The following is a 16,709-nucleotide window of genomic DNA, read 5'->3' on the forward strand; positions in this document are numbered from 1 at the left end:
GAGTGCTTTCATGCTTAACACAACACCAAAACTTGTTGTCATTTTCAAGCTAAGATACACAGTGCTGCTGGTTATAAGTGGTCACTTGCCTACTTTGAGTGAAGATAGTACTAAGTAGCTGCATGTAAAGGAAAGAGAATACTGTTTAGTATAGTTTACCATTTGTGTTCCTTCCTAAAGAAGATGAAGTTAATTATTTTATTTTATTATTATTATTATTATTTTTGGTTTTCCGGGATAGGGTCTTACTCTAGCTCAGGCTGACCTGGAATTCACTCTGTACTCTTATGGTGGCCTTGAACTCTCGGCAATCCTACCACCTTGCCTCCTGAGTGCTGGGATTAAAGACGTGTGCCACCATGCCCGGCTCAAGTTAATTTTTGCTAGCACTGCAGACCATTGGATCTCTGGACTTACGCTCTGCAGGATATGTTCAATGTTCAGAAACAGGGTATGCCCGGAGATCTCAGAGTACCCAGAGTTGGAGTCTGCATTAACTTTTGGCACCACCACGCCCGGCTACTTGGCTCTAATTCTGAAAGGGACCTGTGTCCACTGCATGGGTCTGCTTGAAATCGGATTGGAAAGATCTGACTTGATAGTTCCATGATTGGTAGCTTGTAGAATTAAGTATCCTGCTCATGAGTGTGGCAGCACAGGGTGGAGTCATTACCTGAAGGAAGGACAGCAGGTAGCAATGGACTTCTGAGAGCTTTATTTTATTTTATTATTTTCTTTTCAAAGCAATATCTCACTCTAGCCCAGGTTGACCTGGAATTTGCTATGTAGTATCAGGGTTTGCTTCAGACTAATGGAAATCCATTCACTTCTGCCTTTCTAGTGCTGGGATTAAAAGAGTGCACCATCATGTCCAGCTGAGATCTTTTTAAAAACACATATTGTGGGCTGGAGAGATGGCTTAGCGGTTAAGTGCTTGCCTGTGAAGCCTAAGGACCCCAGTTCGAGGCTCGGTTCCTCAGGTCCCACGTTAGCCAGATGCACAAGGGGGCGCACGCGTCTGGAGTTCCCTCCCCTACCCCTCTCTCTCTCTCTGCCTCTTTGTCTGTCACTTTCAAATAATAAAATTAAAATAAACAGAATTTTTAAAAAAAAACACATATTGTGTTGTTACCCACACCCCCTGGTCATCCTTATTTTGAAATAAACATACACTTACCTTGAAATACAAACAATTATGCATTATAATGGAAAATGATGCCTAAAACAACCCACGATGACTGGCTACGCATGCACATCTGACCAGTTTGTAAGAAATACTGTATTAAAGCCAGTGTGGTGGCGCACACCTTTAATCTCAGCACTCGGAAGTCAGAGGTAGGACGACTGCTGTGAGGTTGAGGCCAGCTTGGTACTATAGAGTGAGTTCCAGGTCAGCCTTGCCTAAAATGAGAGCCTACCTTGAAAAAGCAAATGAAAAAACTACTGTACTAACAGTGAGCCTGTCCCAGATGTCTTATAACTTTACCTTTTATGAGTCCCATCAGTCAAGATTTTGTGAATCATTTTTTAATTTGGAAACAATGTGTTTTTGACCTCAGATTGTAGTTTTAGTGGCTTTTTGTTGTTTTATCAAGGTAGCTTCTCATCCTAACCCACGTGATCTTCCAACCTCAGTCTCCTAAGTGCTGGGACTAAAAGCTTGCCCAGCCACTCCCAGCTTAATGGCTAATTTCAGAGTTCCTTCCTTCTTTTCCTTTCTAGAAGGAAGAAAGCTAGCCCAAAATCCAAATGGCAAGTTCGACTTTTAGGTTAGCCACATTCTTACGGACATTCGAACCTTAATGGGTTTTCATCTACGAGCAGTAACAAGACCTCATCTACATAGTGCTTTCAGTTTCACAGAACTCTTTGAGGTAGATTATGTTGATGCATTCCAGAACACTGGCCACTGCTAGAAGGCTGATTTTGCAGTGCGCTGCAGGCTTCTGCTGGGGTTTTTGAGGTGTTTTCATAATTAGTATTACCATACACTGGTGCTCTCCCTGCTCCAGCAATTTCTGTCTTTCATGTGGAGAAAACTGTGTAGTCAGTGTATGCATCAGTGTCAGGCTGAAAAGTGTTTTCTTCTGTTTCAGATTGGACAGTACATAATGTCTCTGCCTCTGAATCTTGAGCCATTTGTGACTCAGGAGGACTCTGCCTTAGAGCTGGCATTGCATGCTGGGAAGCTACCATTTCCTCCTGAGCAAGGTGAGAGGACCATGAAGCTGTGGCCCCTCTGTGTATGTGCAGCTTAGGGACTTATTAAATACCCTTGCCCTCCAACACCTGTGCTCTCCAAACTCCCATTGAGGTCATTGTCAAGATACAGGATGAGGCCGGGCGTGGTGGCTTGATGATTGCCATGAGTTTGAGGCCACCCTGAGACTCCATAGTGAATTCCAGGTCAGCCTGGGCTGGAGTAAGACCCTACCTTGAAAAACCAAAAAAAAAAAAAAAAAAAAAAAAACCTTAGAAAGATACAGGATGGAACAATGGCTTAATGGTTAAAGGTACTTGCTTGCAAAGCCTGCTGGCTCAGGTTTGATTCTCCAATGCCAATGTAAAGCCAAATGCTTGCAGCAGCAAGAGGCCCTGGTGCAACCATTTTCTTTCTCTCTCATTACCTTCTGTGCAAATAAATAAATACAGTATTAAATAACATCTAGAATGAGAAAGTCAAGTATGGTAGTGTGTGCCTGTAATTCCAACACTCAGGAAGCTGAGGCAGGAGGACTACTGCAAGTTTGTGGCCAGCCTGGACTGTCAAGTGAGACACTGCCTCAAGTGTCCTCTCCTCCAGTTTTTATGGGACTAAGAAATGTTGGGACCCACCTGCTGTGCCTTCTGAGGAACTCTGGCAGGGAGGAGGTCTGGGGGGAGTGGGTTAGAGAAAGAGCTGTCTCACTTTGCTTTGCTGTGTACAGGTAGCAGGGCAGAGCATCCTGCATGGAGCTAACAGTTACCCACAACTGGGGAGGCAGAAGCAAGAGTACCTAAGGCCGAGGTCTTGTCCAGTGCCCATGCTGACTGTGCTGACAGAGGCCTCGGGAGAACAGTTTGCTTGTTGTTACCATGGAGCAGCGCATCCTGCTGGTGCCTCTGCCTGCAGCTCTCCTGACTCCACAGCTCCTTATCTCTAAGCTGACAAGGCTAACAAGCAATACATTTAAATGTTTCTCCTTCCTTTCCTTCCTTTCCTTCCTTCCCTTCGTCCGTTCGTTCCTTCCATTTGTTTGTTCCTTCCTTCCCTTCCCTTCCTTTCTTCCCTTCATTCCTTCTTTCCCTTCCTTCATTTCCTGCCTTCCTTCCCTCCCTTTTCCCTCTTTTCTTCCTTCCCTCCCTCCCTTCCTTCTTTCTTTTTATTCCTTCTTTCTTCCCTTCCTTCCTTCATTCCTTCCCTCCCTCCCTCCCCTCCTCCTCCCTTCCCCTCCCTCCCTTCCCTTCCCTTCTTTCTCTTCCTTTTCTTCCTTCTCTTCCTTCCTTCCCTCCCTTTCCTTCCTTCCCTCCCTTTCCTTCCTTCCCTCCCTTTCCTTCCTTCCCTCCCTTTCCTTCCTTCCTTCCTTCCTTCCTTCCTTCCTTCCTTCCTTCCTTCCCTTCCTTCCCTTCCTTCCCTTCCTTCCCTTCCTTCCCTTCCTTCCCTTCCTTCCCTTCCTTCCCTTCCTTCCCCTCCCCTCCCCTCCCCTCCCCTCCCCTTCCCCTCCCCTCCCCCCTCCCCTCCCCTCCCCTCCCCTCCCCTCCCCTCCCCTTCCCTTCCTTCCTTCCATTTGCAAGCAGAGAGAGAGAGGGAGGGGTAAAGAGAGAGAGAGAGGGAGGGAGGGAGAAAATGGGCACATCAGGCCCTCTAGCCACTGCAAATAAACTCCAGACATGTACCACTTCATTTATCTGTGTATACATTGGTTCTGGGTTATCAAACCTGGTTCATTAGGCTTTACATTCAAGCACCTTAGCCACTGAACTGTCTCTCCAGCCCCAATGTTTCCCCCCCCCCTTTTTTTTTTTAACTGTTTGGGCCTGACAGGTTTGAGTACGGAACACATATTTGCTGAACAAATCATCTTAATTCCTAATATTGGCCATTTATTTTCCTCCCTACTTAAAATTTGAGTAAAGACAAAAAATCACCTGTTATGTAAAAGACCTAGCAGCTCATAGGGTATTGCCACACAGAAGATAACATTGAAAGGTTAAAATTGAGGAACGCTAGAAGGTGTCCCATGTGAATGCCAGTACAAGGAAAGCAGAATGGTTCATTACTGTTAGATAAAGTTGAACTCAAGCCATATAGTAAATGAAACCAAAATGATTCTTTTCTGGGAACAGGTGGATCCCACAGTGAACTATCAGTCACATACCCTTCATTGTCAAGTAACAGCAATGAACTATACAAGGAAGAAACTGTCACACATTAATGAGGATTTGCCAAAGCCACAGTACTTTGGTAAAAACCTCTTGTAGGCATTTGCAGATCAAAGGAAGAAAGAGGAGCTGAACAGGAGCAGCAGGATAGGTTATTGTTGTTTTGAGACAGAGTCTTGCTATGTTGCTCAGGCTGGTCTTGAACTCACTATGTAACCCACAGTACCCTCAAACTAGCTGTTCCATTCCCACCTCCTGAGTGCTGGGATTACAGGCATGTGTCCCCACGCCCAGCTGTAATAGAGATTATATATTCCACCATATGTATGATATAGCTCATGATTTTAGCAAAGAAAACCCAAGATAAGAATGTGTCAATTGAGAATAAATTGGTGAAGGCTTTTTGTAGATCTACTCTTACCAAGATTTCAAAGTAAGCCCACCTTTTAGTTCCAGATGTTCCCCTTCTGGGAGTCCATACAAGAGATAGTCATGCCTTTGAGTCCACAGAAGGGCTATGAGGGAGTTCATTGTGCAATTGTTTGTTATAGAAAAAAAATTCAACATGATGCCCTTGGCCTTAAGGAATAAATATCTTGTGATACCTTCATAATTTATAGATTTTATTTATTTTAAAAAGTTAAAACAATTGATACTTAATAGATAAGATCTTTAAAAACACTTTTAAAAAAGATATAAAATACCGGCCCCAGCTGAAAACACAGAGGAATTGGAGAAATGAGCAAGAGTCCTGCTCTCTCAGTTAAGCTGATATCAGCACAAGGGTGATGGAGAAAGATACTGAGGACACTCAATACCTACCAAACCAGCCATCTAGATGCTCCTAAGTGCCCATCACTGAAGTAGACTAAAAATGCTCCCAGCATGGCTCAGGGGATTTTGTGGAAGAGGGGTTGGAAAGATTATTAGAGCCACAAGTTGGGATATTTTGCATAGAGACATTGCCTCTTCCCCATAACTGACTGCTGGCCCCATAATGCATGATCCACAATCCCCATGGTGTTGACCTGTGTCCACAACAGGAAGGCCTCTTCAGAAAAGGGGCAGAGAGGAGGGAAAGGATGGTACCAACATTGATGTTTACATACAAAATATGTCCATATCTAATAATAAAAAGTTAAAGCATAAAAAGATACAACATCATACTACTAGTGTTCTGAAAAACACCCCATGTCATCCATGTATCTGGATGTGCATGCAGAAGCACTTGAGACAGGTCTGCAAGAGTGCATGGCAAGTGGAGAGAGTTCTGGACAGAAAGGGGAGTGTGGGTGTGAAGGAGACGTACTCTTCCTCACTAGATTTCTGCATGAGCAAAACTATGCACTCATTAAAATGTTGACAATCATTGAATGGCTGTGATGTAGTATAAGTAATTTGTATTTTCATCCACTTACTAGTGTACTAATAATGCATTTTTTCATTTATCTATTTCATATTTTGTTTTTTCTGTTTATTATTTATTTATTTTTTATTTTCACAATTTTTATTAACATTTTTCATAATTATAAAAAATATCCCATGTTAATACCTCCCCCCCCCCGCACACTTTCTATTTCATATTTTGATGCTAGGGATTGGACTCAGGGCCTTTCCATTCTAAGCATGTATCTACCACTGAGCTACACTCCCCTCCCAGTCCCTTATTATATTTTGTAAATTTTAAAAGTTTTAACAGTTTTTTCATAGTTTCTTTTAGTTTTTTTTAAACCCTACAAATAATGGTTATTTTACTTTTATAAGTCTATATGCTAACATTTTATATAAAAGCGTGTTATAAGCTGGGCGTGGTGGTGCCTTTAATCCTAGCACTTGGGAGGCAGAGGTAGGAGGATCACTGTGAGGCCAACCTGAGATTACATAGTGAATTCCAGATCAGCTTGGGCTAGAGTGAGACCTTATCTTAAAAAAACCAACCAGACAAAAATAATAAAAAAATACTGCATACTAAAAAATAATTTTTTTAAAAAAATGTGTTATGTATAAAAATAAGAGACTTTTTGGCTTTTTGTTTCTTGGAATGTCTTTATTTCTCCATCTATTTGGATGGATAACTTTGCAGGATAAAGTAACCTTGGTTGACAGTTGTTATCTTTCAGAACTTGGAATATATCACTCCAGGCCCTTCTGGCTTTAAAAGTTTGTGTTGAATAATCTGCTGTAATCCTGATGGGCTTGCTTTTGTAGGTAACTTGATTTTTCTCTCTAACTGCTTTCAATATTTTTTCTTTGGTTTGTGTGTTTGGAAGTTTGAGTATAATGTGGCGAGGAGAGTTTCTTTCTGGGTTTTGTCTGGCTGGGGTTCTAAAGGCTTCCTGTATCTGTATTGGCACCTCTTTCCCAATTTGGGGAAAATTTTCCTCTATGATTTTGTTGAAGATGCCTACTATGCCTCTGGAGTGGAATTCTTCTCCTTCTACTATGCCCTGAATTCTTATATTGGATCTTTTCATAGTGTCCCGAATATCTTGAAATTCCCACTCATACTTTTCTATAAGTTTGTCTTTCTCTTTGTTGGACTGCATTAGGTCTGCCACCTGATCTTCTAGCTTAGATATTCTGTCCTCTCCCTCATCCATCCTACTGGTGAGATTTTCTACAGAGTTTTTTATTTCATTAACTGTGTTCTTCATTGCTAGTAATTCTGACTGGTTTTTCTTTATTATTTCTATTTCTCTATTTATGTCTTGTATTGCCTTCTTTATTTCATTAAATTGGTGTCCTGCCTCTTCTTTGATTCCTTTGATTTCCTCTTTGATTTCCTCTTTGATTTCTTCTTTGATTGTTTTCATGTGTTCTTTGACCTCTTTGAACATATTTATAATTATTCTTTTGAACTCTTTCTCAGGCATTTCCTCTAACTCTTTCTCACTGGAGGACATTTCTGATGCATTAATACTTTTAGGTGGATTTATATCGTCTTGCTTTTTAGTGTTTCTTGTGTTATAATGTATATATTTTTGCATCTTGGATTAAGTTAATGCTTGGATTTTCTAGCTAGCTGTGTATTCTTAGCTGTATCAATTGATTTGGTGTAAAATATTTTCAGGGTAGGACCTTAAGGTATTAGGTGTGGCTCTTAAGACTCTCAGAGTATCTACAAAGATGTTCTTAGGGGTTGAGTTTCCCTGCTATAGGAGTATTCAAGCAGGCTGAGTGGAATAATATACTGGTAGATTCTAAAATTTAGCTAAACACTGTACCCATTCCATCAAAAACAGCCCCGAGTATGTATGCAAGAGTAGTTATTATAATGACCAGATCCTCTATCAACAAAGAGGTTTAGATTTCTGGTCTGTTGAGGTATCCAAGTCAGCTTGTGACCAGGTGAGACCCTTCCCTGGTGCAATCCCAGTTACCTTGGGTGATTGTGGTCTCAGTCAAGTTGCTGCCTGGGTCGTCGGGCTGCTGTTCTGATTTCTGGAGCTGGGCACTTGCTTTTCCTACGGGGCAAACTGAGCCGCTGCCGCCGCCTCTGCAGATGTTGTAGGTGTCTCCGCCGGAGCCCCCACCACTGCTGAAGCTGCCGTTGTCGTGTCCACCGCTGCTGCTCACCCCGAAGCCGCTGCTCTCCTGGGTCCGCTGCTGCTGGGGCCACTGGTACTGGTGCTGGAGCCGCTGAAGTTGCTGCCAAATTCTGCTCCTGCTTGGGTCCCGCCGTCAGCCCAAGTTGGCGTGGCCGGGTCCCGGGCTGCTGCTGTGTTCGCTGGAGCTGGGTTCAGGCGGCAGGGGAGGGGAGGGAGCCGCGGCTGTTCTGGTTGTATCGTGTGCTTTTACCTCGCGGTCTGCTCCCCCCTCCGTTGCTCGCTGCCGCTCTCCCCTCACGTTTCCCGAGTTGCGGAGAGCGCGGTGTGAGGGGAAAATCCCGCACCTGGCTTGTCCTGCGGCTCGAGCCGAGAGTCCGGCGGTTTTCTGCCGCTCCGCGGTTGCGGCGGGTAGCTGAGCCGCCCCGGAGCCGCTGTTCCCGCCTGTGCGGGCTCTGGATGCTCTATAACTCTTCCACTTCTCCGCTGCCGCCTCAACTTCCTATACACCTCACTTTTTAGTAAAAGTGTGTATTTTGCTGAGTTTTTTTTGGTCTTCCCCCCCCCCAGGCTGTTTTGGCGTGGTACCTACGCCGCCATCTTAACCGGAAGTCCCTTTGTTTCTTTATTCCATGTACTTTTTTAAAAGTATATTTTGCTTATTTATCTATTTGAGAGAGAGAGAGAGAGAATGGGTGCATCAGGGCCTCCAGCTACTGCAAACGAACTCCATATGCATGTGGCCCCTTAAACATCTGGCTCTCATGGGTCCTGGAGAATTGAATCGGGATCCTTTGGTTTTGCAGCCTTAACTGCTAAGCCATCTCTGCAGCCTCCATGTACTTCTTATTTGCTAGATGATTTCAGTCAAACCTCAGGTGTCATCTTACTTCCCTCATGAGGCTTCATGGTTGTCTCACTGCTAAGGGCTGGATGCCGTCCTGGGTCTTGGCAGGAAACGTGCTGCTGCATGGACTGTTGCATCACATCAGGAAGAACTTGATGTCTTCTTGTTCCACTAAATGTACTGGGTCTAGTGAACACCTAGTAGTCTTCACACCTCTGTTTATTTGCTCATTTAATAGATGTTTACCAATTGCTTACTATGTGCTGGACACTGGGCATTGTTAAGATGGGCCAACCATAATGCAAAGTTCACGTGGTTGGAAATGCAGCTCTCAAAATAGTCACTTTGCAGTCTCAGGGCTCCTACCTCTTCTACCTTGGTCTCCCGTGTGCTGGGATTAAAGGCATACACCACCACACCTGCCATTTTATTTTCTCAATTTTTATTAACATTTTCCATGATTATAAAAAATATCCCATGGTAATACCCTCCCTACCCCCCTTTCCCCTTTGAAATTCCATTCTCCATCATATCCCCTCCCCATCTCAATCAGTCTCTCTTTTATTTTGACATCATGATCTTTTCCTCCTCTTATGATGGTCTTGTGTAGGTAGTGTCAGGCATGGTGAGGTCATGGATATGCAGGCCATTTTGTGTCTGGAGGAGCATGTTGTAAGGAGTCCTACCCTTCCTTTGGCTCTTACATTCTTTCTGCCACCTCTTCCGCATTAGACCCTGAGCCTTGGAAGGTGTAATTGAGATGTTACTCAGTACTCTAGTCACTTCTTTCCAGCACTGTGATACCTTCTGAGTCATCCCAAGGTCACTGCCATCTGAAAGGAGAAGATTCTCTACCCAAAATGAGAGTTGCGTTAATATAAGGATATAAATATTAAGAGAAGTGCTTACTGGGCAGTTTGATGAGCATAGTATATACCCTTATCCAGACATCAGCAGATGTTACACCCCTAGGGCTCATGACTACCCCGTTTTAAGTTTTCAGTATCAGGGATGTATTCCCCCCCCCCCCCCATGGAGCAGGCCTCCAGTCCTGTTGGAGGGCAGTTTGTTTCAGCCATGACAGATGTGCCGCTATTGCACCCGTTGGCTCATTTGGCCTGGCTGGCCAATTATAAGGCTTGCAGTGTCCACTGTTGAGTATCTTCAGTGGTGGTATCTCTTTCTCCCATTGAATTACATGTAGAGTGGCTTCTTCCAGCTTTATGTCAGCCATTTTATTTTTTAAATGAGGTAGATGTCTTTGTTTTCACATAAAAGGTTAAATTTTAGCTGGATATTTGACACTGCAGAATGTACAGTCTTCACTGTTTGTTTTGTTAGTTGTTGATACAGGGTCTGCTGTGTAGCCTAGGCTGACCTGTAGTGTGTGATCCTCCTACCTGTACCTTTCCAAGTTCTGGGATCCCACTGATACTGTTTGCTCCATGGCATGTTGGTGCACATAGCACCTCTTTATGGGACAAGGTGCCCAGAGAGGTGTGTGCCACCACGCCCTGCAGTAAACTTCTTGTTCTAAGTGATGTGCTGGAGGGTTAAAACCTTTGCAAATAAGGAAACTAAACTTTAGGAAAGTTAAAGTGTCTGTCTCTCTTAACTAGACACACTTGGGTGTGTGCACATGTGTTCTGCACCCTTGTCCTGGTCCTCCTGTAGAGACCTTACTAAGTACCGGCTGGTAGTAAGGCAAGAGATCCTTTGGAAGCAGAGGTCATGATTTGATTTGGGCTGAGGATGAAGGCTGCCTGGGGGTTAGGTGAACCTTGGGAAGGGGGCTCACTGTGACCTTGGACTGTGGACTACAGGGTGTGGCTCCTGTAGTGGGGATCACTGACACCCGGGAGCCTCTACTCATGGTCATCTGTGAGCAGGTGTAGACCCCGTACTTGTGTCCTCTGGGTGCAGAAGTCCTCCTGGCCTCCAGAGCTTGACATGATTCCCCAGCCTGTAGGGACTTGGAGGCTACTCAGCTGTACCAGGTTGCCTCCTTTTCTGGACTCTGGTCTTCACTAGTCATGGCCAGTGGACCTGGGGGTTCCTTTCTCTGTTTCCTTTTCTCTGTCCCACTGATACTGTTTGTTCCATGGCATGTTAGTACACATAGCACCTCCTTGTGGGACAAGGTGCCCAGAGAGGTGATTTCCTGACCTTCTTCCCACTTTAGGAGATGAACTGGCCGAGCTGGACAACATGGCAGACAACTGGCTGGGCTCTGTCGCCAGAGCCACGATGCAGACCTACTGTGATATGATCCTCCAGATTCCTGAGCTCACCTTGCATTCCACCAAGCAACTGGCCACTGACATTGGTGAGGCATAAGGGCCAGAGGGAGGGCAGGGGCAGCTCTCGTGTCTTTCATTTTCCCCCGGCCTCCATTATCCCAAGGTTTCTCTTCAGCTCTGGAGTTGATTATGATGCTGGTTAGAAATGCACATTCAGGATCCAGAGAGATGGCTCAGCTATTAAGGTGCTTGCAAAGCATAGCATTCCAGGTTTGATTCCCCAGTACCCACATAAAGCTAGATGCATAAAGTGACACATGCATCTGGAGTTCATTGGCATAGGCTAGAGGCCTTGGTGTGCCCATTCTCTCTCTCTGCTAGCAAATAAATAAGTAAATAATGATAAGCAAACAAAAGACATGCGTTTTCAGGCTAGGAGATGCTCAGTCAGTAAAGTTCTTGCTGTGCAAGCATGAGGACCTCAATTTGATCCCAGCACCAGGCACAGTGGTGAGTTCTTCTAGGGGGCAGAGATGGGGCCCTGGGACTCACTGGCTAGCTAATCTAGCTGAATTGGTGAACTCTAGGTTCAGGGGAGAGTGATTGAGAACATCATCTGACATTAATCTATGACTTCTCTGCATGCATGCATGCACATGTGCACACCCCAAAATGCAAAATTCCCAAGGCCTACCAAGGAGTGTCCTCGTTGGTGAGTTTAGGTGTATTTGGAACACTGTCCTTGGGGTTCTGGAAGGCTGCCAAGGTGGCTTCAGTGATATGCTTTGGAGTGAGCAAGGCCGTCTAGCCTTGCCTGGCTTAATGCTCCACTGACATAATGAATCTAACATTTACAAAGCTCCTGTTGCAGGCCAGGCATGCATATGGTAAAGCAAGCACTTGTGCCCACGTGGTATGCCATCTTGTGAGATAGGTGCTGATGCCTGACAAGGCCACATTGCCAGGGTCACTCTGTGGTCCCCTTCAACATTCCATCTTGCCCCGATAAGTTCAGGTTCTTCTTGCTCTTAGGTCTCTAGTGGTGCAGAGAGAGGGTGTAAGGGCCTTAACAATCAGCTTCCTGGGGACCTGGCCCTAGCTGCGACCTGGATGGCCACAGGGCTGAGCCAGGCTTCCCTCCTGCCTCTTGTTTTGTGGTAGAATAATTCTGCCCTTGGGCTGGAGAGATGGCTTAGCAGTTAAGCGCTTGCCTGTGAAGCCTAAGGACCCTGATTCGAGGCTCGATTCCCTAGGACCCACGTTAGCCAGATGCACAAGGGGGCACACATGTCTGGAGTTCATTTGTAGTGGCTGGAAGCCCTACATTCTCTCTCTCTCTCTTTCTCGATCTTTCTCTGTTGCACTCAAATAAATAAGAATAAACAACAAAAACAACAAAAAAGTTTTTAAAAGATATATTCTTAAAAAAAATAATTCTGCCCTTGGGGTTTCAGAGTGTTAGTGACCAAGTCAGCCCTGTAGGCCAGCCAGCTTGATTCTCCAGCTTGCTCATTTCAGTCCGCTCTCAGCTTTCCAGAGAGGCTGCCAGCTGTTTGGTTCAGAGGCAAAAGATGAGAAACTCAAATGCTCTTTGGATTTTCTTTTGGCCTTGCCTGGACCTTGGGTGTAACAGGGAAGAGGTGAACCCAGGCAGTGACCAGGAGTAACAAGGATGAGGAGTAGCCTGGGTGGTGCTGCCCCTCCCAGTCCTTCCTCACAGGAAAAGAAGGAACTGAGGAGGTAGTAGCAGCAGCACTATTGTTTCTGTCAGTCACCTCCAACATGGCAGATGCTGTTGAGACTTCTGTCCCATCTCATTTCGGCCCCTGTTGTCTGGCGGGTACTGACCGCATGGGTAGGTGGAGAGAAGTTGGGATGGGGTGGAAAGGTGGCATGTCTGGCTATACCTGCTTTTTTCAAAAAAAAAATTATTTTTATTTTAAATTTTTTAATTTTTATTTATTTATTTGAGAGGGACAGAAAGAGGCAGAGAGAGAGAGAGAGAGAGAGAGAGAGAGAGAGAGAGAGAGAGAGAGGGAGAGAGGGAGAGAGAGAATGAATGAATGAATGGGCATGCCAGGGCTTCCAGACACTGCAAACGAACTCCAGATGCATGCGCCCTCTTGTGCATCTGGTAAACGTGGGTCCTGGGGAGTCGGGCCTTGAACCGGGATCCTTAGGCTTCACATGCAAGCGCTTAACCGCCAAGCCATCTCTCCAGCCCAAATTTTTATTTTTTCATTCTGCTAGTGCCACCCAGCTGTTTGGCTGGTTTCATTTTATTTTATTGTTCTTCAAGGTAGGGTCTCACTCTAGCCCAGGCTGACCTGGAATTCACTATGGAGTCCTAGGGTAGCCTCTAACTCAGTGATCCACCTACCTCTACCTCCCAAGTTCTGGGATTCAAGACATACACCACCACACCTCTGTTTATTGGTTTTAATACCAGCTATGTTTTGGAAGGACAGATCCCTAGAGATTTCTCTTGGACATGAGGCTCTTCTTAGTCTGGTTTTGGGGTGAGAATTCTCTGGGGTCAGCTGGGGAGTGGAGCCTGCATGATACCAGGCCACCACCACCTCCAACACTGGCCTTGTTCTTGTTGTGAGGTACAATGGGAAGAACCAGGAACTCTAATGTAGAGCTATAAAGTAGGCAACTGTCCTTCACACTGGTGCTGGGGGAGTGGAGGCTGGGGCGGGGGTGAGGTAGCAAGAGCAGCCAGTCCTTAATTAAGTTAGAACTCCTGGACTCAGCCATGCCCACAGTCCAGAATGAACCCCCACCCCAACCCCGCTAAAGGCCTGCCAGCACTTAGCATCTGGGAAGGCCTTGGGGGCTCCATGTCCTGTGATGCTAAGCCTGTCTCTTTCCACTTCACAGACTATCTGATCAACGTGATGGACGCCCTGGGCCTGCAGCCATCCCGCACCCTCCAAAGCATCATCACACTCTTGAAGGCCAAGCCTGAGGAGTACAGACAGCTTAGCAAAGGCTTGCCACGCCGCCTGGCCACCACAGTGGCTGCCATGCGCGGTGTGAGTTACTGACCCCTCCCAAAAAGATCCCAGAAGAGGCTCAGGTGTCAGAAGCCTCAGTGACTCCAAAAACATTTGTTCTCAGCATCTGCCAGCAGTGCTTTAAAGACGTGTGTGTGTGTGTGTGTGTGTGTGTGTGTGTGTGTGTGTGAGAGAGAGAGAGAGAGGAGAGAGAGGAGAGAGAGAGAGATTGAGATTGGTCTGGGAAATATCTCAGTGGTAAAAGGTACTGGCTTACAAAGCCTGAAGGTCTGGGTTCAGTTCCCCAGAACCCACATAAAACCAGATATTCAAAGTGGCACATAGGTCTAGAGTTTGTTTGCAGTGGCAGGATGCCCTGGTGTGACCATTCTCTTTCTCTCTCCTCTCTCAAATAAGTAAATAAAAAAAAATTAAAAACCAAACCTGGTTGTACATCTCTCTAATCCCAAACACTTGCAAGGTAGAGGCAGGAAGATTGAGTGTTTAAGGTCAGCCTGGGCCACTTAGCATGACCTTGTCTCATATGGGGTGGAGTTGTAAATGAGATTTATTTATTAGAGGACTTTTCAGATGATTAATAAACATGATCTTGTCTTAAAATGGAATTAATAAACACAGTAAAATGGAAAAAGACTTTTTTTCTTTTCTGGTGCGTATTTAAGTGCTTCTCACATGAGTACACTTGGGGATGATATGGCTGTGGAGCAAGGGAGGGAGGGAAGAAGAATACGCTGGTTAACCAGAAAGAGCACTGAGGGCACAGGTGCTGAGAAAGGTGAGCAGGCCGTGAGACCGCCTGGGTGGCTGGAGAAGAGGGAGGGGCTCAGAAGAGAAGGCAGCAGAAAGTTAGGCTGCAGAAGGGGTAGGGACCAGATCATATGAGGTCTAGATCATGGTGAGGACTTTGGCTTGCACTTCTAAAACAATGTACATGATCATGTGAATTTCGCCCATTTTTCATTTGTTATGCAGGTGTGTCCAATCTGCAGCCTGCGTGAGTCCCAGGATAGCTATGAATGTAGCCTAACACATTTGTGGATGACATGACTTCTCACAGTGTCAAAAGGTTGGACACCACTGCAAAGCATCTGTACCTGCTAAGATTGTGTTTGGCTTATAAGTAACAGAATATAATGTCATTAGCATGACTCAACCCTACAGGAGTTAATGTTTCCCAATAATGAAAAGTCAGAGGATGGGGGCTCTGGAAATGGATGGATGGAGTTGAGAGCAAGACCAGCCTCTGAGGTCGATTTTTTCCTGTCTGGTGCTGAAGGCCTCATGACAGGTGGCTCCTGCAGGTATTGGTGTCACACCACGCAGAGGAGAGGACCTGGGGAGAGGGTGCCAGAGCCTTGGTCCTCCCTCCCACCTGGTGTGCACTGTTGTTCCCCCAACTCCTGCTGACCTCCCAGCTTACATTGGGCATTTCTTGGTCATAGGGTGCATCCTTGGTTGCAAGGGATTTTAGGAAACTGGGGCACAGGACTGGTTTAACCACCATTTCTCAACCTGGTACTACCAAATAACTTTTTTTTTTTTGCATTAGCCTGGCTTCTACCCACTAGCTATCAGGAACATAACTCTCATGACAACCAAAAATGTCTTCAGGGATTTCCTGGAGGGCAAGTTTACCTCCAGCTGGAAAACACTGGCTTAGACCAAGCAGGGTTTTTGCCTGGGCTCACTAATGGCTGTCCTGAATAAAGGTGGTTTTTATTAACTAACTTATTTATCCATTCATATATTTATTTTGTGGTACTGAGGGTCAAACACATGATTTCATGCATGACAGGTAAGAGTTCTACCACTGAGCTACATCTCAGCTCTCTCTCTCTCTCTCTCTCTCTCTCTCTTTTTTTTTTTTTTTTGGTTTCTCAAGGTGTAGGGTCTCACTCTAGCCCAGGCTGACCTGGAATTCACTATGTAGTCTCAGAGTAGCTTCGAACTCACAGCAATCCTCCTATCCTCCTATCTTTGCCTCCCAAGTGCTAGGATTAAAGGCATGTGCCACCATGCCCAGCCATCCCAGCTCTTTTTTTTTTAATTAGTTATTTATTTATTTGAGAAAGACAGACACAGAAAGAAAGACAGGTAGAGGGAGAGAGAGAATGGGCGCGCCAGGGCTTCCAGCCTCTGCAAACGAACTCCAGACGCGTGCGCCCCCTTGTGCATCTGGCTAACATGGGACCTGGGGAACCGAGCCTTGAACCAGGGTCCTTAGGCTTCACAGGCAAGCGCTTAACCGCTAAGCCATCTCTCCAGCCCTATCCCAGCTTTTTTATTTTAGATATGCATCTTGCTAAGTCACCCAGGTTTGACCTTAAACTCACTTCATAGGCCAGACAGACCTGGAATTTGTGATTCTTTTGTCTCTACCTCCCTAGAGGCTGGCCTAACCTTTTTTTTTTTTTTTTTTAAACAAAGTGTTATATTATAGCTCTTGCTGGTCTTGAACTCCTTATCTTCCTGCCTCAGCCTTCCAGTGTTGGGATTATGGGCATTGCTGCATTATTCTTGGCTAACCTTGGCTGTTTCTAGTTATGAAAGTGAAATGGAAGTAAGGTCTTTCTGAATCATTCATTTATCAGAATCTCTTTCATCCGGAGCTCCAAGGGAAAAACTTGCTAAGACATATCACCATCGCCCCACCACAGCCTTGGGAGGTATGGGGGTGCTGTCTTCAGTTTAGAGA

At 45.4% G+C, this 16,709-nt stretch overlaps 1 protein-coding gene across 1 annotated transcript in view; it reads left to right on the forward strand.

Moving 5' to 3' along the window:
• Cog7 (component of oligomeric golgi complex 7) overlaps nt 1-14,222 on the forward strand; it is an 86,099-nt gene extending 71,877 nt beyond the window's left edge. The window contains exons 15-17 of the mRNA XM_004670203.2: nt 2,097-2,211; nt 10,937-11,080; nt 13,878-14,222. Of these exons, the coding sequence (XP_004670260.1) occupies nt 2,097-2,211; nt 10,937-11,080; nt 13,878-14,044 (426 nt within the window). The 3' untranslated portion in view covers nt 14,045-14,222. The remainder of the gene's footprint in view (nt 1-2,096; nt 2,212-10,936; nt 11,081-13,877) is intronic.
• Nucleotides 14,223-16,709: the final 2,487 nt, after the last annotated feature.

This window comes from Jaculus jaculus, chromosome 12 (assembly GCF_020740685.1).
Source record: "Jaculus jaculus isolate mJacJac1 chromosome 12, mJacJac1.mat.Y.cur, whole genome shotgun sequence".
NCBI lineage: Eukaryota > Metazoa > Chordata > Mammalia > Rodentia > Dipodidae > Jaculus > Jaculus jaculus.